We start from the raw sequence: 23880 nt of genomic DNA on the forward strand, positions 1-23880 counted from the left end.
ACATGTTTCATTAACACTTACTGTAAAAGACATTAAATAAAAGTCTGCCATCAAAGCTAGGATCTGGCAGGTTGTTAGATACAGTATGTGTTTGGTTGGTCTCCTCAGATCCTCCGTACTGAATAGCTTCTGCCCTTCCATCTGATGCTGTATGGCCTGTGCACTCCCTTCTCTCCAGCTAAGCTTTCTGAATTTCAAGCTGTGCAATCAAAAGAGCACCTGTGGCTTGAATGCAAATGCCCATTCGAGTTGGCATAGTTACTGTAGAACAACAACGGCAATAACTGGAGCACTGGCACTGAGTGGGGGACATTGGTTCATTTAAATAGGGCACCTGCCTCTTCAGACGGCCCCTTCCTTACAGCGGTGCATCATGTGCTGTGAGTTGCACAAATCATAGGAGAGATAATAAGAACATTTTGAATGTTTTAGACATGGTGGAGAGTTATAGCTCATTGCAAGTCTGCCAAGAGCTACAAGTAGCTATAAGTAATGTCTAAATCTATCAATATTCTGTTAAAACAGTGGACTTCAACTGGTGGGACGCAGGTTTGTTCTGATTCTGGACGGTAGAGAAAAAAACTATGCTAAATCCATATGCTAAAATTCAACTAAAAATAAAATTGTGCATAGTTAAGTTTAGTCGATTTTTTTCCACCTGTTTGAAAAAAAAAAAACTAACAGTGCAGAAAAATAAAAAGAATATACTCTTATTAAAGATACAATCTCTGAAAAAAAGTATCAATATTTTATGCATTGTTGCCTCTTAGGTAAATTTATCTTGTTTCAAGGATTTTCAGAATTTTTTTCCCAGTGTCATTTCTATAATGCATTGTTTTTGTTCAGCCTTTGACGTTGGTATCTTGATTCAGAAATCCTTGAAACAAGATAATATTTTATAAGACTTTCAGAGAATGTATCTTTAATAAAGAGTATTTCTTACTATACCAACAGATTTTTTCACTTATTTTAAAGAAAAAATCTGCCAGTGCAGTAAGACTAAATACATTATATCCTTATATTTATCTAAATTTATTTACATCACAAACTTGTAAATAACACTTGACAATTAGATTTCATTTGTTAACATTAGTTATTGCACTGTGAACTAACAAGAACAAACAACTATATTTTTACTAACAAATATTAATAAATTATTTTAAAATACTCATTGTTAATTTATGTTAGCTTATGCATTAACTAATGTTGACAAATGTGACCTTACTGTAAAGTGTTACAAAAAATATTTTACAATGTTGTTTCTTAGATATTTTTAGATGGATAACAAGTAAAAAAAAAATACCAATTTATGCAATATCAATAAATGTAAATGTCTGATTGTAAATGCATTTTTGGATGGCTGGTCACCACTCAATGTCTAATATAAAATGAAAACCAAACTGCTTCAGAACATTTTTCAAAGCTAAATAAACAAATGAAGTTTCCTATGCAAGTCTATTATTATGAACAAATAAAGCATCCCAATATAAGTTACTGTAGAAGTTATTGCTGAAGAGAAAAATCAGAAACTGTGTCAAGACAAATGTCCTGCTGGGGCAGCCATGAGCACTTGTTCCCAGCATGCATCTGTCTCTAGAGGAATGTGGAAATGATTAGACAGAGGCATAAAGTGGCTGAAGTGGGGACTATGCAGAACAGGTGAGCTATCAAAGGCAACTCGGGGGATATCGTACCTGCTAGGCAGCTCTTGAGTGACAGCAGGATTAAGAGTTCCCATGGCAACAACATCTTCATCTTCCAAGGTCACAGAATCTCTTTTATTTCCATTCAACTGCAAGAGAAGCAAGCCGTGTTCTTCCTATGTAAAGTCAGCTTTGTTGGCTGTGGAATGAGCAAGGGACAGGGCAATAGGGAGAGAGAGAGAGAGAGAGAGAGAGAGAGAGAGAGAGAGAGAGAGAGAGAGAGAGAGAGAGAGAGAGAGAGAGAGAGAGAGAGAGAGAGAGAGAGAGAGAGAGAGAGAGAGAGAGAGAGAGAGAGAGAGAGAGAGAGAATATTAGAAAAACAAAACAACACAAGCAAGAGGAGCTGTACTGTATATTCAGATAAAACAGTGAAATATTAATAATTCATTCATCCTAATAAGGACAGACAGGATTCCATGCCTATGGGCCATCTCACAGCTGATCAACTTCAGTGTGGATACTGAGCATACCCTCAATATATCTCCCAAGAAGTCGAGGGAATCGGAGAGGGAGAGATAGATAGAAAGACCCGGGGAGAGCGAGGGCCTAAGAGAGATATGGAAAAATCCTCAGTGGCTTACGGCAGCAAAACCTGAACACATATTCAGCTGCCAAAGGCAATGTTTGGATTGTGCTAAAATTATTGGTTCTACACACTTACACTTGGGAAAAAAAGTGTGTGATACATTTATAAACCTGCAAACATATTTCATTTTCAGCCCGCCGTATCTCAGAACAGGATTATGATTCGATAGGGGAGGTGATACACTTTGAAAGGGCAGTGAATATGATAGAGGAGTAAGCTATACTGCATCAGCCCTCCCTCTTTTTGAGTCGGCGGCGTGCAATTCATCCACCTCACAGGAATTCAATACTCTTTAAAACACATCAGTGTTGTCAAATACACACTTTAATTTATAAGGGTCAACGCCACCGCTTTGGCTTTTACAAATATGGGCCCTGTTGGGACGTGCGGTTTAAGTGTCAAACTGTAACAAATGTCTTGCAAATGAGAATAATATTTTTGACATTTCTGAGTGCAGAGCAGCTTGTGGTTTATGAGCGATATGTGAACACTAGGGACATCACATTTCGAATAAGCCATGAAAGTCATCGTAATGTATAACGTGTTTAACATTCAGAATTTTCTTCATTTTCTTCAAATGCAATACCAAACCTTGAAGGATCAATACTGTTTAGTCAGAACTATTTCTAAATAATCTGAATTGCTTTGAAGAATTGCCATTGATTTGAAGCATCAAATCTGCTTTGAAACATCAGTATTGTTTTGAATTTGTCACGATTGTTTTGGAAGAATACACATTGTTTTAGTCCATGAGATTTGCTTTGAAGCATCAACGTTGTTTCGAAGCATCAGATCTGTTTTGAATCAACAGTATTTTTGAAGCAGTCGTTTTGAAACAAGACTGCTTTCAAGCATCAGTACATTTTACAAGTGCTAATATCATTTTGAAGTTTTAAAGCATCAACATTGTACTGAAGCATCAATATTATTTTGAAATGCCATTATTGTTTGGAAGTATCAAATCTGTTTGAAACATCATCTTGTTTTAAAACAATAAACATTGCTTTGATATCAGGATAGCTTTGAAGCATCATTATTACTTTGAAGCTTCAAATCTGTTTAGAAACAATATTGATTTAAAGAATCAGAACTACTTAGAAGCAACAGTATCATTCTGAAGTTTCAATATAGTTCTGAAGCATCAGCATTGTACTGAATCATCAACGAATCAGTATTGTTTCAAAGCATCAATATTATTATAAATAATTAACATATGAAGCACCAGTAATCTTCATGTACTGAGACTGTTCTTTAGCCCATTTAACTAACTTCTTTGATGCAATAATGTAATACCAAGAGCAGCTCAGTTGTTGGGTAGAAAATGAAAAAGACCTGACAATCAAAGGAAAAAAATGAGTGCAGATCAGGTCTGAGATGGGGGGAGAGATTAAATAAGATGAGATTGATTATGTTCCTTTATTATCTACTCTAAGGGACCACGAGCTCTGACCTTCAAGTCCTTCGTCATTTCAGTCATCTCTATCGATTTGGTTTCCATTTTTTTTAACCTCCTGCCTCCTTTGTTTGTCATTCTGCTCCTGCAGCCCGCTATGAGTCTCAATCAAGTCTGGGAGGACAGGTCAATAGCCGGATATTTGTTTGATGTCTTTCCTTATGAGATGCATGAGGGTGATCTATAACTGGTGAGTTTGCGAAATGAAGAATGAAACTATAGATGCGCAATGGGGGAAGATCTTACTTTGACCTGCACATTTGATTCCCTGGATGCTACCTGTTTTCGTACTTCTTCAGATCAATTCATTCAATCCTACTTCCCTGCACCTGTCCTGTGTGTTTGATACGCTCGAATGAGATAACTGATATTCATGCAGCTCTGCTTTATCATAATTTGAAAAGAGGGTAAAAGTTTACGTACAAATGACCCCTATTTTAAGGCACTTGGAAAAAAGGTTGAAGATCCGCCAGCATTAATTCCTTACGTTAAAAAAGTCCCTAGAGAAATACAACATTAATGACTCTAAAAATGTTGTCCTTGAATGTACCGAGAACCATGTGCCATTTGTAAAACAATTGAGAGTTGCTAGACTTCTGGGACAGCTAGTAGGACCATTATAAGCTATTTCCACAAGATGTCTAACAAGCCCTGTAAGGCTCAAATCATTAGGGTGGCATGTTGAGCAAAAATGATCAATGCTAATTTATGTTTCAGTCTCGTCAGCAGTCCCCGCTCACTTCAGAGAGAGGTCAGATCGCTATTTGTCATCCATCCGTGGCTCTCGTACATTTCAAAGTCACAAAAAAAGCTTCCTGTTTCTGTCCAAAGCATAATATTATAATAGCATAATACTATGCATCAAACCTTACTGGGGCAACCATGAGCGTTATCTCTGTGTCAAAAGACATCCCATGTTTTAACGAATCATGATATGTCTGGCATCTTTGGGGAAGGAGGGAAGGAGTTTCTTGGTCACTGTCCTACCGGATTCAGAGTAGTTCCTTACATGATTAATTTATAGAGCAGGGAAAAATACAATGGCAATAATTCTTTTGCCCAGCGGATGACGGTCACAGGTGGTAGAAATATCAAGTGGGCCGAAGCCTGGTTAATGGTGCCTGCAAGGGAAAAGATCTGTCAGGGATAATCTCTTATAATACTCTGCCATAGATAATGTGCTTCCCCCTTCCACTGGCGGCAGATGAAGAGATTGCATAGCAGACATTATGAAATGGGATGAGAATTATCATGACTATGCTGCCTGTGTCCAGAGCGATAAATGCAGAGCTAGTTTAAATCTTATTGAGAAAATGGAGATATGGTGGGCGAGAGTGCTGAAAAAGATGGGACACCACAGTGTAATGTGATCTGGAAGGAATACTTCATGACTTTGTGGCTAAATGTACAGCTGTACGACAAAAAAGGCTGACAATGGTGTCAAACTTGTGCTTCCCTGCAAGAATAATGCAAAAGAAAAAAGTCTGAAGTGGCCTTACATATAATTATTATTATTAGTTGTAAATAGGTGAAGTTTAAATGACAGGAAGATGTGTGTGTGTGTATATATTTATATATATATATATATATATATATATATATATAAATTATATAAACAAATATATATTTACATATTTTTCAGTGGCTCTTTCTGCAGGTTACATAGGAGGTAACAATTGTCTTGTCTTGAGTGAGTCATTTATCATTTAGCAGATTCATTACAACATGCCGATTGATCAGGAATTAAACAAGTGACTTTCTTTAGGATCGAGTCACTGTATCATTCACTCAAACAAAACATGTTGATTTATTCAGAAACAAAGCACCAGACAAAGACAGAGATGCACAATAATTGATGGCAAGACCACATTTTATGGACCTGGTTCTTTAAAATTGAACAATCTTTATTGAAGTAATTTTGTATTGAAGTAATAATTGGATCTGGCAATATTGTGTTTAATATTGTCAACTTGAATATTGTGTCTAATAATACTGTTCAATATTCTAATTTTATTATTGAACTGTTGTATAGCAATATCACACTCGCAATCATACTGTATTTATACATTTCTGAAAATAATAAAAAGATATTTTTTTATAGAAAATGTTCAATAGACTGGTTAGGGCTGGGTACCGAGTTCGGTACTTTTTAGGTACCGACCGAATTGCCTCGATACTACCGAGTATCGAAACATGTCTTGTTTTTCGCTACCAAGTTTCGGTACCTAAGTGGTTAATCTCGTCAACGTCAGTGAAACAATAAACATGCATCATGATTGGCTGTGGCGGAAAAACACTAGTTTACGCGGCTGCCCAGAGACGTGCCTCGTCGCACGTGATGCTGTAGTGTGTGTGTGTGTGTGTGTGTGTGTGTGTGTGTGTAAGCGTAAGCGTCCAACCCAGATAGATAGAAAATATGTGGAAATGATCAAAAGTGTACCTATGTACCCGACTCGATGCCATAAGCACACGATGCAATATTTTCGACAAGATAATTGCTGCCAAGACCGGTAACATGGTAAATCTGCACTTAAAAGCGCACAGAATACACTCGAGAGTAGAAAGTTTATCCGCCTTAGACTACAAGAACTGGAGCGCGTCACAAATAAACCAAAACTCAGCGTATAGGATACTTGCCTCACAGACATGAGAAATAGTTCTATATATGTTCAAAATATGTCAACTTTTAAACGAAACAATTAGAAATAAATAGTTTGATTACCTAATCCACATAGGCGCGCACGTGTTCACTACTGCAGGGATGACGAGTCAGCATCGCAAATTCGCAATTTGCAGCCAACACGTTTAGTAAACACTTATTCATTAATAAACAATTAAAATATCTCCTTGCTATCGTTTCCCGACATATCCATAATCATTAGGGTACTTTTGCCAGTGCTTTGCGCAAGCTTCATGTGTGCTGAGCGCGAGGGATATATCCCGCACACCAGCAGTAGCCTATATTTAATTCAATTCACATTTATTTGTATAGCATTTTTCACAATACATATCGTTTCAAAGGAGCTTTACAGAAAATGCATGTGTCTAAATTACAATTTAGAGTGATCTGTTATCAGGGGTGACTGTGTGTAATGCATTTCAATTAATTTTCATTCAGTTTCATTGTTAAACAATGCATTAAGTTAAGGCAGAAACAATGAGCTCATTGAAGTAAAGAATACATGTTGTTAAATGATTAGGAAACATAGAAAACTTTAGCATTGGTGCTTTTTTACAGACTCAAAATATGAGTGTAAAAAAGTCAACAAACTGAAAAAATAATAGTTTTTTTTTTTTAAGGTAATGTTATATTGATAAAATTGGTATCGAAAAAAGTATCGTTCAGGAACCGGTATCGAAGTCAAAGTATCGTTCAGGAACCGGTATCGAAGTCAAGGTATCGGTATCGGTACCGGTATCGAAAATTTTGTTACGATACAGCCCTAAGACTGGTGGCAATTCACATAATTTTTTTTTTTTTTTTACAAACATTTCAATATCCTCATAAAAAATAAAAAGCCTATCCAAATATCCAGACATGTCAAACACTGCCTAAACCCTGAGTAATAGCACTCCTTAATAAGACATGACGTATGCTTCCTTAACTCGCACTGGCCTGATAAAAAAATCCAGCATCCACCTTCATTTACAGCATTAGATAAATCACATAGTCTCTGACTGCAGATTGAGTCCTCAAAGAGTCTTTGTGAGCTTCATACCAGCCTGCAGAAGCCAGAGGCAGAAACGCCGGCTGGGTTTAGCCGATGTGAACAGAATCTCAACATGGGCTTTAGTGAGACAGCTTCCATCAAACCAACCAACCAACCAGCTATCAGCCTCAACCATACACAATCTGCCAGCTCATTGCCCCACAACCTGCTCGATTCTGTGTGCCATGCTAGATAATACAGTTTTAGATGCTCTAAAATTACACAAATTAAACAAAAAGCAAACAAGGATTTGATAAACTGTTTTCGCAAACTTAAATATACAGCAACTCAGTCAATGCACATTTGCACTATTCTTTTCAATTATTAATTATCGACCATTATTTTGGCTGATATTTGGTAATTTAGAGGTCACTGACATTGGTCAATAACAATACCAAACAATGCAATAACAAACTGATCTCGTCAATGCAAAATGTACAATTTCTGTTTTAAAATGTTATTGAGAAAATGTAAAGTAAATATTATAGTGTGAATATAGGTAAAGTGGGACATTTATGTTTTTGTATAGAATACATATATAATACATAAGTTTTATGTATTACTTTAGTGTATGTATGTATGTATGTAAATAGTGCAATGGTTATGCTGAAGCAAATCAGAATTAGTGTTAACCAAAAACAGTTTTATTAATTAAAATAAAGCTTAAATACAATCAAATATAAATAATAAGTTAAAAACCTAAACTTAATGAAAATTAGAAACGTTGATTGGCAACTAACTGAAATACGTTTAAGTTAAAGCACTTAAAAAAACTAAATAGTAATATTTTTTTAATGAAATAAAAATAAAAATGTCAAAAGCACATAACAAAAATACTAAAAAGTTAACTACTGTACAATTAAAAGCTGAAACTGAAAATATAACAATAAAGGCTAATTCAAAATATTAATAAAATTAATAAAATTAATAAAAACCAAAATAGTATATACAAAAATTCTAAAATAACACTGGTTGCTTGCTGCATAACCACTAACCACTAGGGCACGACTCTGACGGTAGATTACGTGATAAAAAAGTCTGGAGGGGCGGATTCACTGTTTACACATATACACATGACCTGGATTCCTGGGCTAACACCAACAAGGCCTTTGCTCAGAGCAATTTGGTTTCCTTGTGCAGGCAGACTCCAGCAGAGCTATCAAATAAAGACATTTCAGCAGAAGGATGAAGAGAAGGCTGCAGTGGCCTAATAAAAAAACACTCTGCATATAGCCCCCCCCCCCCCTCCTTTAATAGGGGCCTGCTGGCAAGCTTGTAAGAAAACATGCAGTCTGCATTTTCGCCAGCCTCTCAGAGAACATCCATTAAACAAGTAGTTGTTGACTTGTTATGAATAATAAAACAAAAGCATCAACACTGTGGATGTTACGGGTGAGTGCTAACATAGGAACCAAGAAGTCGAGCTAGCTCTCGGGGGGTGACGAAATAGCTTGCGAAAAAAAACTCATATTTTTCCCACATACTGTAAGTTCGTGACCTCAATTTTCAAATTCATGAAGGCAAAGTGTTCTGAATCAGCTCTCTCCACAGAAAAGTTAACTAGGTTTATTGATTAAAAAAACAACATTTATTGATTTTAAAAGTGAAAAACATTTATTAAAGGGTTAGATACTGTACACGCCCACTGTCAAGAAACATTCTCATCGCAAGCGTAGTTCTTTGTTGACCTTATAAATGCCTGGGAATTCACCAAACTGAGTTTAGCATCTTTAATATATCCAACAAAACAGAAGGTGTGGGCATGCACAGTACGTAACCCTTTAATACATTTATTCTTCACTTTTAAAATCAATAATTGTTTTGTTTTTATTTATTTTCAATTTGTCACAGTTCAATTTTTTATTTTCAGTTTTTATTTTCAGTCTGTCACAATTCAATGCCTCTAGCTTTTTATATAAAACAATATATGATAACATGAATACATTCGATTTTTGAATGGACAAGCTACGTCAAAATAAATAAAAAAGGCGAAGTATGCACACTTGTGATCACATCAGTTGAACTCTAAATACAGTAAATGAACAATGTTGCTATGCTGTCCTACCAACATTCATTATTTTTGTATTTTAATATTTGTTGGCAGAATTGAACATTGTTATGTTTTATCACATTGTTGCAGTTTTTAAAAGCAATTAGCCACTTGAGGGTGTACACTAAGGGATTTTTTACACAGATATTGTAGAGCAATCAAAGTAACCTGAAGTCATTGATTCTCAATGAGTTACCTATTTTCGCCAGATGTGCGAATAATGATGTATAATAAAAATATACATAACAAAAAATGTATTAATAAAACAAAACACACACATTTTATATATAACAGCTTCGTGTTGATGAACATTAATTTATAGCAGCAGTAAGTTATTTTTCAAAATAAAATGACATCTTTTTTATTTTTGTTTTACATTCAATGCATCTCAACTATGATCAATAATGCCACAACCCACTACTAATGTTAATGGGCAGAAACAGCTGACCTTATGACCTCTATAAGCTATAAAAACAGTTGTCAGTGCAAATGCTGTATTATAATGATTTTACTACAGCTATTGGAGTTACGCTTTGGTTTAAAGGGGTGTTAGGTACTGTACTTCTAATGCATTGTAAAATCGCTCTAACGCACATCCTTGAGTAGCTTATTGCTAATTATCAAATTGTCCAGGAAAAATAGTCTTAATAGGTTTACAATGGCACCAGGGACAAGGTGACAAAATGCTTTATTGACACGATTTACTTGAGCTGCAAATAGCTAGCAACTGCGTAATCACATTTGTGATCGAAGGACACATGATCCTCTTCAAATCAATGCACAATGTCTGTTGGTGACAGAGAATGGGTATTTCATAACACCCCCCATGGGATCTTATAAACACCATCAATAACATGTTACCACCCATATGTGTATCATTTTCTCCCTCATATGTTGGCGTTGAATACTAATGATTGTAATATTTTACAGCTTTTCTGATTGAAGGTCATCAGAAACGGCAGCGATTTCTCTCTTCCCTACAAGGTTACGTGACGAGGAAACGGGATCATAGATTTACCGTATTGTGACAGCAGATGTATACACCCACACAACCGCACTTCAGTCTTGCTCTGCCAATTTTATAGTAAAACAAATTAGGTGCTACGTGATATAAACCACCATTTAACAAACTCAGGAGCCTTGGCTTTCCCTCTTCATCCTCGTGGTAGCAGCACCATCTAAAACCCTGTCAGTTCGAGTCACTGTCTCACTTTTAGCTGCATTAGAGACAGCATTATCAGTGTCCGAGGTGTTATATTTGGAGCTGTAATCTGCGTGCACAAAGGAAAGGGCTCTATCTCTTTCCCCCCTGGCTCAAGTATCACCCAGACCTTTAGAAACGCCACTAAGTGCCCAAGCCAGCCGCTCATATTTCCCCTTCCCTCCAGATTATGAATGATAGGGCAACTCTTTTTACATTCATTACACAAGCATGCATGCATAATTGATTTCGCTCAAACTATGGCACCCCGAAATATTCAACTGAGTTATGGCTGGCCCTTTCATCCCCAACTGACTCTCCTTGTAGATCTACACGAGATACATCAACAACCCTTGCTGCGTACCATGTAAAACGGCCTTCAGGCAGCAAGGTTTTGTGAATGTATTGTGTCTGCAAGAGGAATCAGCTGCACAAGTTGTATTCATTTTATTTCGCCTACATGAAATATTTATGAAATATTCGAGAGTAAATATTGATATGCAATTTGATTAAATAAAAATATCCTGTGTATTTCAGTGTGAAGCACAGCATTGTGTTCTTGTGCACTTTAGCATGTCATGCAGGGACGTCCAGAGAGTTCCTCACAGGCAGGGGCTCAAATGTAAAAAAAGGGGCATCTATCAATATTATTCCGACAGACAGACAGAGCGACAGAATATCATACAGACAGGGAGAAAGAATTGATTATTGTAATCCATTTGCAATATTTCGATAATTTCGATATATTGTGCAGCCCTAATAGATAGATAGATAGATAGATAGACAGACAGACAGAGAGATTGTCAGTGCTATTGTTTTGTCTCAAAATGCATACCAGAGATGATTTTTTTTCTAAAGCACATTTATTAAAGCTACGTAAATGCCTTAATTGTACTAAGGCCAAATCATGGCTTAGTCTAAGCCATATCTGAGAAACTGGGGATTTGTGTATTAAAAGCGAGACATACAAAAGAGAGACAACAAGATTGCATACTTGTCACCTACCGCATACTGCATCAAATGCTCTTAACAGTCATATACGAGAGCTGAAATGTGAAAAATAAAATCCAACAGGCATAGCTTTAGCTAAATGTGTAATTTTAAGTAGATAAAGGAAAAATCACATGCTATCACACACATTTCATTATCTCCCGCTACTTTAAAAAGTAATTCAAGGTGAGAAGCTGACACAGAGCAAATAATCAATTGCCTCGGGTCAAATATCAAACCTTCTGAGGATTTGTGCAGATGAAGGGTTGTAAGGAGAAGAGCAAAAACAACATCAAATCACAAAGTGCTGATGCTGTAACAGGCATCATCACATTGTGGAATATCATGAAAGTGGGGCCGAGTTCTGTCAACACAGCCGGGCTGCGGGTGCCTCAGGGGAATATGGGCTGTCATTCACCTGAATAATGCCACAGACACTGCTGGTATTTCAGAGAGTAGAGGAAGTCCATCATCTAGGATAGGTCACTCAGAGACTAATCTTGCTAAAGGTTAGATGTGAACTGTGACCGGTCCCCACAACAGGATCCTTTGACAAAGTGCAGGCATATGGCACAGGGAAAAAAATGAGGGTCAGCGTGTCCAATGATCTTCTGCTCCTCAAGAAAGGAACTATAATGAGAGGGGGGAATTTCATCTTGTGCATTATTTTCAGTATAAGAAACACCACATAAGTAGCAGGAATAGAATGAAACCATGATGGAAACAGAAAAAGGATTAAACTCGGATTAAATTTAGCAAATATGAACAACCGATGTTTGAAATACCACCTATCATTTCTGCAATATGACTTATTACTTAATAAGTATTTCCAAATATTAGACTATATATTTTTTCCATGTTAAGAAACATCATACATTTTTCAGGCTAAGAAACACCACAGGAATAGCATGAAACCAGATGGAAATAGAAAAAGTGATTAAACTGAGATTAGACGATATGAACAACCAAAGTTTGAAATGTCACCTATCATTTTTTAATATAATTTATCATTTAATAATAAGTATTTACAAATATTACATTATTTTTTATTATATATTATATTATGTTACATATTTTTTCCATTAAGAAATACCACATATTAAACACATTTTATTATATATATATATAAATAAAATGTGTATAATACGTGGTATTTCTTATATATATATATATATATATATATATATATATATATATATATATATATATATATATAGACAGAGAGAAAATAAGAGAGGAAATTAATATTTCTGTCGATATTTCTTGTCGAATTCCATGGAGCTACAAATCAGCAAACTGAATGAACTAAAAGGTTGCAAATTATTACATTCTGACTTTTTCCTAAACACTGTTCCCGTACAAATCCACCTGGCAAATCTATAGCTAGCGTATCAGTGCATCAAAAGGGCAACGTTAGAAGCACTCGATACTCAAGTCAAAAGGCTCTCGTTTCAACATGTCAAGGTCGAGAGTGGCATGATTAGATGTTAAAGGGTTTGTAGTAAAATGCTCAACAATCAGATAGCTTAGAAGGTCGAGAGTAGAGACAAATGAAATATCCTCCCACATTGTTCTCATGCATAAACAGCTATGCAACTCATTTACCAGCTGCTGCTCGTGCAAATGGCTTGGCTAGTCAAAATCCCTGCGAGTGTGAGGGTGCTTTAAAACATTTAAGCAAATACTACAGCTGTGAAACCACACTGCACACTCTCTGAGCGCATCTATATTTATCAACTGCATATGCGAAGGGTTGAATGTGAAACGGCTCTTTACACGGCCAACTGAAGCTACTTCTATCTCAAGAGATCTCAATTAGAACTGGTTTAAAACTTTATTGGTCTGCGAGACCTATAGCAACACAGACTTTTTAGGAATGCAGCCATTACCATGCATTTCTCAACATTATTTTGTCTAACAGGAGGAATTGTTTGAATATTTCACCTTACTTGAGAAAATCAATGTTAACCAAATAGTTCCCACTGAGCAACATATAAAACAAGTGATTAAATGTCAAATCTGAGTGCTGTTTGATTGAATTTAAGGTAACATAATTAAATAGTGTACTGGTTGTTCGGAAGTAAATACAGATCACCTGTCGGTCTCAAACCACAGGAGTAGCATTGCTTTAAATCAAAACACAGCAAGGGTTTAAGACTACCACAATTATCTCTCTTGATTCTGCACGTAACCACAGTATGACTGTGAGTCGAGTATCTATAATGACAAGCACCATTAATCACCAAAATAGCTTTTGTTTTGTCTGAGTAAACTTGAGCTTTTATTTATTTTTTTGGTCTGCCGAATGGATGCATAGAGTCAAAGAAAAAACTAAATTGACCCCATTTCCACGTTCCTGGCCTTATTGTGGATGAAATGTCTCCTAGTCTGCCTCTGAAACAACTTAATTTTTTTTTGCTGATGTCACCTAAGCCGCATGGGAGGGGAAAAGCAATATGTTAACCAATAGTTTTAGAGTTTACAGAGTCAATGTCTGATTTAGAGATGAATGTCGGTGGTGTTTTATTCTTTATAATCAGTAAAATCAAGAGCCATTCCACTTTTTTACTTCACTTTGCTCAGAAATGCATCAAATTGCAGGAGTAAATATTGGTTGCGAATGCTGTTTCATGTTGACTTTCACATTACACAGAATTATTACATTGTGGTATAACAATACAAACCGTAAAGTATTACAGCTTTTCATATTATTTTATCAGGCAGGATATGAAAGATCCAAAATCTCTCAATGCAATCTAGGCTTTTGCTGTAATACTGATGTAAATGCAAAACCAGAACCGAAGGTAAACACCATCTTAAAAGACGTAAACATGTTCTCTAAAGAACAAATATCATCTTAATTTTTCCTAGGATAAAGGGGGCTAAAGATCTTGTCGAATTTCATACTGCTAGATAGCCAGACCGCTTGAGCATGCAGATTATATGTAGATTATATGCATATGTATGCGCTGTTCTCATATCGATGAATGTTTGCATTTCCTGTGAGTCTCAGAGCAAAACTCTGCTATACAGAATTACATCACATTTTTATGTTTATTCCAGATTAAGTTTTAAACCTTTGATCTCTTCATTATCATTTAAAGTTTTATTTTTGATGTTAAAATCCAGTTAATAGGCAGACAACTTTAAAGTGCCCCTATTATGCACCTTTCATGCAGTGTGTAATGTAGCTGTTTGTGAATGTAAAAGGTCTGTAAAGTTTTAAAGATCAAAGTGCATGATAAATAAAGTTATTCTCTCTCTTTCTCTCTCTCTCTCTCTCTCTCTCTCTCTCTCTCAAAAAACAGAATCAATTCTGAACTGACGAAACGAGTCACAACATCTACAACATCTACTTTGACCCACCCTCAAACACTGTAACTGATTCTTGTTGTGTATACATGTCGAGAAGACCCTTTTTTCTGCTCTGCATAAGTACATTTTCTTTGTAAACACTTCCAGAAGGATGAGAATGTGAAGAGTGGTTAAAATTACCACAGCGATAAAACAGCAGTATAACCCTTTGATGACTGCTTCTCAAATCTCCGTGAAGTCTAAATTAGATTTTCAAAATGCTTATCCATTAAAGATGGGACAGTACCACTTTATTTGGACCTCATTGCTCCTCAAAATCAAAACCTGTAAGTATGATTATTTATTGATGTATATATTTTTGGTAACTATTCATTTTACAGTACGTGCACTTTCAATGTACTTACAGTGTTCCTACCACAAAAGTAATGAGTAGTGTAAGGTAACTACATGGGTTAAGTTAAGGTTTAGGGGTAGGTTCAGGGTTAGTACCTAGTTAGTGTCATTTAGGGCTGTCAAAATTGCTCAAAAATGACGTACGAATATTCCCTCGAATATTCGCCCTCGCCCTCACCCTCACGCTCTCTGCGCATAACGGTTTAAATGAACAACAATAAACAAATTTTGAGTGCTGATCAAGAGTTTTGTGCAAGCAATTTAAGGTCGCGACTCTTGTCCTAAATACAGCAGGCTTCATTCAGTGATTGAAACAAATATTATTAACATTAATTGAAGTTTTACAGTATATAGAACCGACATTGAACGCTCCAAGCGAGCTGTGCTGTGGTAAACTGCTGCTATAATGGTTAGTTCTGGCTCTGACGTGTAAGATGTAATGCTAGCTCATTGGCGCACACGTTGGAGGCGCCCGCGCCATTGGATGTGCAGTTGCCGCAGCACAGCCAATGAGTGAGCCAGATACTCACTGTGCTAGCTGTGCAGCTGGAAAATGCGTTTTACATTTTAAGCTTCACAATTTTGCCACTCGCAAAGCAGACAGCCGCGCCTCTGCTACCGCGGGTGTGTTTTTTCACATTCGAATATTAATTTTCACCTTCGAAATTCTGTTTTTTAAACCTATTCAAATATATATTCGAATTTAGAATATTCGTTGACAGCCCTAGTGTCATTACTACAATAAGTACATAGTATGTTCATGCGAAACAGGACTGTAAAACAAAGTGCTAACATATTTTCTACTGAGTGTTCAAAATACATAGTTTTGTGTTTCATATTGTGTAGGTCTCCGGCTAACTCACGTTATTACTGTCTTGCTGAAATAGTTTTGCTAATCAGCTCTGGGCCCACTATTACCTAAAACTCTGTCTATTAATACAGATTGTCCATTGTTCTTACTAATTTAAGTAATGCTAAAGGATGGAGCAAGATTTGTTTTACAAACTTTAATGTTACATCAGTCATTCACGTTAGTGTTCAGCTAACGTAGGCACTGTTATTGATACAGTTCCCACATGTGCATCGCAATAAATTAAAAATATTCACATCGGTTTGTTGATGGACACTTGTTAATGCTGATGGTGAGGAATTACAGCTGAATCATCTCATAACCTACAACAAACTGAGTAGCATATCACTGAGAAACGTCCTGCTCAAGTCGTCCTTGCGATGCTGGTTCGGGTGGAATAACTAGTTCTTTCAATGTTTCATCATTGGACTCGTGCTCGAATTGATATGGTAAAATCGACGCCATCATTACTGTGTGTACAATCGCTGAGGATTTGGGAAGCTGAAATTCAGATATGGCAATAGGTATTTCGTTTCTGACACCCGCTGTAAGCGGTAGACCAATCATAACAGAGTAGGCTGTCTGACCAGTCAGAGCAGAGTAGGCTCTCAGAAAGGAGGGGTTTAGAAAGACTGCGTCTTCGGATGAGTCGTTTGAGAATATTTGAAAAATGTGGTGATGTGCAATGTATATTATGAGAAAATGAAATTGTTTTTTGACCTTTGATGCATTTAAAGCTATTGTAGGAGACCTCCGAAACAAAATTAGGAACCTTTAAAATAGCATAATAGGGGCACTTTAAGTGAGCCATCTGTATGCTGATTCCACCCCAAAAAAGTATACACTGTGATTATGGCACAAGTCCACGCATTCAGACAAACACTGTAACATTCGCTCAACCAGGGGTGTTAAGGCACAACTATCTGTAACTGTTTGTCTGACCAATGAAAAATGGCAGGAGCGTTTTAGAAAAATCTAAATCATTGGAGAAATTCCACACTTTGAGAGACAAAGTTTACTCCAACTCCAATGATTCTAGCCTTCGGCTACAGCCAATACCTCTGAGTCTGGGAGTTCTCAGTCTCCAAAACAAAATGTTGTAGTGTGTCTCGCTGTGATTTTTCAGTGAAAGATTCCTTTAATTACGATGACACTATCGGTCACAATTGGAGCTACTAGATCAGTTTTAGGTCTCAAGCCTCATTTAAACATCGCCCCACACTGAGCACCACTCTTCACCTTGAGGATCTTCACATGGAGTTTTAATTGATTGCAGTTAGCCAGAGGTGATCATTAACCGAGGCATGCTCTCTGTTCACACATCTGACTGTTTAAAAAAAAAATATGTGAAAAGAAAATCAAGTCTATTTATATGCCACACTTCACAGTTCACATAGATAGTATAAGCTCATAGCAGATGAGCTTGGCTGCCAAAAAATACACAAATGCAATTACAATAAATTGAATCTTTTCTAACACTTGTTATTAATGACTTTTAGTGTCGATTCCAAATTGTATAGATTCCAAATAAGCATATGTTTATGCAAACACATTTGTTCAGTTATATAATTTTCAGATCCAAAGACGTGGATACAGTGTTAAGCAACTGTCAATTCTTTGGCAGTTAGGTCCAATGAATGATGAATCAAAAATATAGCACTCACAGGGTGCTGATTTATTAAACAGGACAAATTAGTGTGAGAGGGCAATTCCAAAAAAAGTGCAGATGGGAGTGGAAAGTTCTGCTAAAAGTGATCTACTGACGACGTGCAAATTAAAGAACAAAGACGTAGCCGAATCATTTCAATAATGACCAACAATAATGTCCAACAATCTACCCAGTGCAGCGCAAATTAGTGTCTGGATTAAGACATGATTTTTTGGGCGTTAAATAATGCGGGAAATACCAGTAAATTGTCTAACACAAAAATCACCTTGCATAAATAAATTAAATACTCTCCTCCCATAAATTTTGCATCTGAAAGGAAAACTCCCACAAATTCGTATGCAATAAGGTCAGCTGCAAAAATAACTGTCCATGCCTTTTCAGTGCTAAATTTTCAATGAGTCTTTAGTAAATCCTGACAGTATAGTTTTTGTTTTGTTTTTTTACATAAAAATAGGGTTCCCTTTTGAGGGAACTCGCGATGCATCGATGACGCTTTGGGAACGCCTTTGCGTGACTGAGTCTGAAGCACTACTGTCAACTAGTCCAATGGAATGAATGAAGCGTCACGGGCGGGTGACGTCATGACCAGGAAGATATAAAAGCACATCCGGTGCAATGCTCGCGTTTTTTGTGCCTCAGCAAAGCGCTCTGTGTCAAAACTGTCTGTTAAATTTATTGTTGTCTGTCTCTAATTTATATTGTTATTATGGCGAAACAACTATTTAAAGCCTGTGCTTCTCCTTGCCCTCGTTATATCACGGGTGGAGATACACATGAGCTTTGTGTAGTTTGTTTGGGAGTGGAATGTCAGCCTTCGAGGGGGCTGACTGTCAGCATTGTGAGCGTCTCCCGCTCCGCATGCTCCGCTCCCGTCTGTCCACATTTGAGTATGATGGACAGGCTCGCGAACCTCAGGGTTCTGGACCAGCGGCTGCCGAGGCAGCTCGGAGAAGGCTCACTTGGGGTTCGCAAATGGACTTCTCGGCGTGGTTGGAGACGGGCTCTGCCTTATCTACTCCTTTACCCGAGGGATCCATTGCTCTCTTGCCGTAGTCGGAAGCCCACGCTGCGGCTTCTTCCGCCCGGGAAGAGAGCCCAATGCTCCCGTGCTCTAGCTCTGAGGAGGTAGAGTTACTGAGCATCGGTGAGAGTGACACAAACACTAACAAAGAAACAATAAGGGGAGAGGATTCGCCATCCCTCTCCCCAGCATATGAGGAGCTTATCGAGGTGCTGTAGATAAATTAAGTATTGACTGGCCAGCAGAAATAAGAGATTCTCGTCCTAAAAGCAAATTAGACGAGCGCTTTCTCACATCTAATGTTTCATCTCAATCACGGGCACTTCCATTCTTTCCTGATCTACATAGTGAGCTATGTAGATCATGGAATAAACCATATTCATCACGTCTTTTTAGTCCCCATGTTCACACATATTCAAATATAAGGGGGCTGAAAGATTTTGGTTATGGGTCGATGCCCCCAGCGGAACAGCCGCTCGCGAGCTATCTGTCTCCGGGGTCAGCATCGTCCCTGAAGGATCCCGTGTTGCTGAATGAACCACTAAAAACCACATCTAATTTAGTGGGTAAGGCTTATACAGCAGCAGGTCAAGCTGGAGCCTGTCTGCACACGATGGCTGTGCTCCAAGCCTATCAGGCAGATCTGCTGGGTGATATCGATAGGGGTGAGGGAGTTAGTCTCGACGAAATTCGAGAACTTCGTCGGGCTACAGATCTTTCTCTCAGAGCTACGAAGGAGACCGCCCTTGTTATTGGGCGGTCTATGGCAACCCTCGTAGCTACTGAGAGACATCTTTGGTTAAATCTTGCAGACATTAAAGATAAAGATCGGGCTTTTCTTTTAGATGCCCCTATGTCTCCCTCTTCGGTGACTCTGTGAATTCGGTTGTTGAAAGATTTCAAGAAAATAAAAAACAATCTGAGGCTTTTAAAAAATTCCTTCCTCGACGAGTCCATCCCCCTGGGGACGCTGGGCGTGAGCATCCCCAGCCAAGCTCCTCGCACCGTGTGGAACAGAAAATAAGTGTTGCGTCTCGTGCTCCCCCGAATAAATTTTGGGAGCCGAGCCAACACTCTCTCTAAGCCGGATCTGAGGACCGTACTAATGGCTAGGAAGGCTTCGGCTCAGAAAAGGTCCTGACGCTGTGTACGTCAGACCATCGAGGACAGCCCCAACCAGGGTGGAGCGGTATACACCTCAGAATACGGTGCCCGCTCCATTTCGGGGTCCTCATGGGACCGGTCTGCCAACCCCGCCACCCTTGGTGCTTCGGGGCGCAGTGGTATCCAGCGAAAGTTCGGCGCAGTGTCGACTCGACATTGCGTCGGACGTGAGCCCTCTGAGGGGGGTTCAAAAACAGTCAGTTCGGTTGTTTCCTGCCAATATGCTTCAGGTTGCCAAAGTGGCTGTTCCTTTAACACCAGAGGCCAGTCTCGAGAGACTGGTACCCTTAGTAGATTTTCTAACAGAGTGGAAGAATCTGGCGAATATATATCTCTTTGGGTCCTGCAGATAATAGAGAAAGGTTACAGAATCCAATTCGGTTCTCCTCCGCCTCGTTACAACGGGGTGTTACTTACGGTAGTACATCCCGAGCAGGCTCTGGTAATGGAGCAAGAAGTAGAGTCTCTCTTACCAAAGGGAGCTATAGAACAGGTGTACTCCCCCGACAGAGAATCAGGGTTTTACAGCCGATACTTCATTGTTCCAAAAAAGCATGGGGGGTTGCGTCCAATTTTAGATCTCCGTTTGCTGAATCGTGCAGTCATGAAATTGAAATTCAAGATGCTCACACTCAAACAGATAGTGACTAAAATCAGATCCGAGGACTGGTTTGTCACGATAGATTTGAAGGACGCTTACTTCCATGTCTCCATCCTCCCTCAACACAGGAACTTCTTGAGGGTTTTCTTTCAGGGGCAAAGAATACCGATATCGGGTGCTTCTATTCGGTCTAGCTCTGTCACCCCGCACGTTCACGAAGTGCGTAGATGCAGCTCTGGCCCCACTCAGGCTGCAGGGCATACGGATTCTGAACTATATCGACGACTGGCTGATCCTGGCGGAATCAGAGAAGTCAGCGGTTCGGCATCGAGATGTCGTTCTCGCTCATATGAAGAAATTGGGGTTGAGACTCAATGCCAAGAAGAGTGTGCTTTCTCCACTACAGAGAACCACTTTCCTTGGTGTGGTATGGGATTCAGTCACGATGCGGGCCACACTATCGCCCGTCCGTGTAGCTGCTATCATCACAGCCACAAAAGAGTTGAAGCTAGGCCAGTCACGCACTGCGAAACAGTTCGAGAGACTGTTAGGTCTCATGGCAGCGGCATCCAATGTGATCCCCTTTGGCCTGCTGTAAATGACAAGAGGGTTCTCCCTGAGGAGAAACCCAATTCGTATGATCGAGATCACGCGGCGGTGCATGCACGCCTTGATTATCTGGAGGAAATATTCGTTCCTGTCCCAGGGTCCGGTGTTGGGAGCTCTTTGCCATCGAGTTGCTATCTCGACAGACGGTTCTCTCATCGGCTGGGGAGCGGTAATGGAAGGCCGCTCAGCTCAGGGTCTGTGGAGGAACCATCATCTCTCTTGGCATATAAATTGCCTGGAGATGATGGCCGTCTTCAGTGCGTTGAGACATTTCCTCCCAGATCTGAGGGGCCATCATGTGCTCGTCCGTACAGACAACACATCGGTGGTCTCTTATTTAAATCGACAGGGGGGTCTGCGTTCGCGTTCACTCCTCAAACTGGCGCACCAGATCCTCTTGTGGTCCCTCGGGAAGATACATCCCAGGGTACCAGAATATAGGAGCAGACACCCTGTCAAGGCAGGGGCTGAGGCCAGGGGAATGGAGACTCCACCCCGAGGCGGTGGAGCTCATTTGGGAATTTTACGGCCAAGCAGAAGTGGATCTGTTTGCGTCTCAGCATACGACGCACTGTCCAATTTGGTTCTCCATCACGCAACCAGCCCCCTTGGGGTTGGACGCTATGGTACAGACATTGCCGAGGCTACGTCTGTACGCATTTCCCCCTGTTGCTCTGCTCCCAGGAGTTCTGGACAGAGTCCGCCAGGATGGAGTAAGTCTATTATTAGTAGCTCCACGCTGGCCGAGTCGAATTTGTTTTGCGGACCTAGTTCATCTCCTCGACGGCCCTCCTTTCGAGATACCTGTCAGGAGAGACTTTCTGTCTCAGGTAGGGGGCACAATATTTCACCCCCGACCAGAGATTTGGAACCTATGGGTTTGGCCTCTGAGGGGGCCCAACTTTTAGAGAGTGGTCTCTCGTCTGAGGTCGTTGAGACCATTCTTAGCTCCAGAGCTCCAGCCACGAGGAAATTATATATACTTAAGTGGAAAGTTTTCACATCTTGGTGTCACCAACAGCAGCGAGATCCAGTTAACTGTTCAGTCAACACAGTACTTGAGTTTCTCCAGTCTCGTTTCACGTCAGGTTTATGTCCTTCTTCCTTAAAGGTTTACGTGGCAGCCATTGTGGCTTTCCACGCCCATGTGGGTTTTACATCTTTGGGTCGAGACCCCCTGATTATTCGTTTCCTTCGTGGCACCTTGAGGCTGAGGCCTGCAGTTCGAACTAGGGTGCCGGCATGGGATCTGGCGATAGTTTTGGAAGGCTTGTCTGGGGCTCCCTTCGAGCCCCTAGAGTTAGTTTCAGAAAAATTTCTGACGTTCAAGACTATCTTTCTGTTAGCCATTTCGTCCCTAAAAAGAGTCGGAGACCTTCAGGCTCTTTCTGTTTCTCCCACCTGTTTGGAATTTGCAACGGGTATGGTTAAGGTGTTCTTATACCCTAAGCAGGGTTACGCCCCTAAGGTGCCAACCAATATTCCAAGGCCTATTGTACTGCAGGCATTCTGTCCTCCTCCGTTTACATCTTCGGACCAGGAAAAACTGAATCTCTTGTGTCCAGTGCGAGCATTGGACACTTATGTCCACAGGGCTGCCCCGTGGAGGAAATCTGATCAGTTGTTTGTCTGTTTTGGTTCACCTAAGAAAGGTCTTCCTGCTTCTAAACAGACAATCAGTAAGTGGATAGTCGAGGCTATTTCTCTTGCATATGAGTCCTCTGGCCAGCCATGCCCTTTGGTGGTCAGAGCTCACTCTACCCGAAGTATGGCGGCCTCTAAAGCCCTATTATCAGGAGTTTCCCTTCAGGAGGTTTGTGATGCGGCGGGTTGGTTCTCGCCGCTAACATTTGTGAGGTTTTATAGACTGGACCTGGAAGCTGCCCCAGGATCCCAGGTGCTTTTTACTTAATTTGCTGACAGTTTTATCATATGGCATTTTGTAATTATGGCGTGTTGGGTATTATCGTTCCCAAAGGTCTCAGGTTACGACTGTAACCCTATTTCCCTGAGAAGGGAACGAGACGATGCGTCTCCCTGCCATACTTCCTGCATCCCTGCGATCGACTTTGCTTCGGCTCTATAAGCTAACGCGAGCATTGCACCGGATGTGCTTTTATATCTTCCTGGTTATGACGTCACCCGCCCGTGACGCTTCATTCATTCCATTGGACTAGTTGACAGTAGTGCTTCAGACTCAGTCACGCAAAGACGTTCCCAAAGCGTCATCGACGCATCATCTCGTTCCCTTCTCAGGGAACTAGGGTTAGAGTCGTAACCTGAGACGTTTGCGCTGACACAATTTGTTAGTAAAAATGGCCCATAATATCCATGATGATTGTTTTTCTTTATCAAAGATTATTTTCATGGCAAGAAGAGTAGAGCTTAAAAAAGACACTGAAAAAACAGTAATCAATAAACTCTTACAGCACTTCAAAAAACCAATGACGCTTCTACTTGATTTTTGACAGAGATTCTAAAACCAGTGTTGTTTTGTTATTGGGAAGTTAACCTAAAACTATTATAAATACATTTTGTTAATTGAAATAAATCTAAAATAAAATA

The 23880-nt window shown here is 39.3% G+C and overlaps 1 protein-coding gene across 3 annotated transcripts in view; it reads right to left on the bottom strand.

Annotated features, from left to right (window-relative positions):
- cntn6 (contactin 6) overlaps window positions 1-23880 on the bottom strand; it is a 105224-nt gene that overhangs the window by 41878 nt on the left and 39466 nt on the right. For all 3 annotated transcript variants that reach the window (XM_077198054.1, XM_077198052.1, XM_077198053.1), the window contains exon 2: window positions 1695-1842. In XM_077198054.1, coding sequence (XP_077054169.1) covers window positions 1695-1755 — 61 coding nt within the window. In that variant the 5' untranslated portion in view covers window positions 1756-1842. The remainder of the gene's footprint in view (window positions 1-1694; window positions 1843-23880) is intronic.

Source organism: Siphateles boraxobius, unplaced genomic scaffold, assembly GCF_051911475.1.
Source record: "Siphateles boraxobius isolate OS27281-9 unplaced genomic scaffold, OSU_SipBor_1 41, whole genome shotgun sequence".
Taxonomy (NCBI): domain Eukaryota; kingdom Metazoa; phylum Chordata; class Actinopteri; order Cypriniformes; family Leuciscidae; genus Siphateles; species Siphateles boraxobius.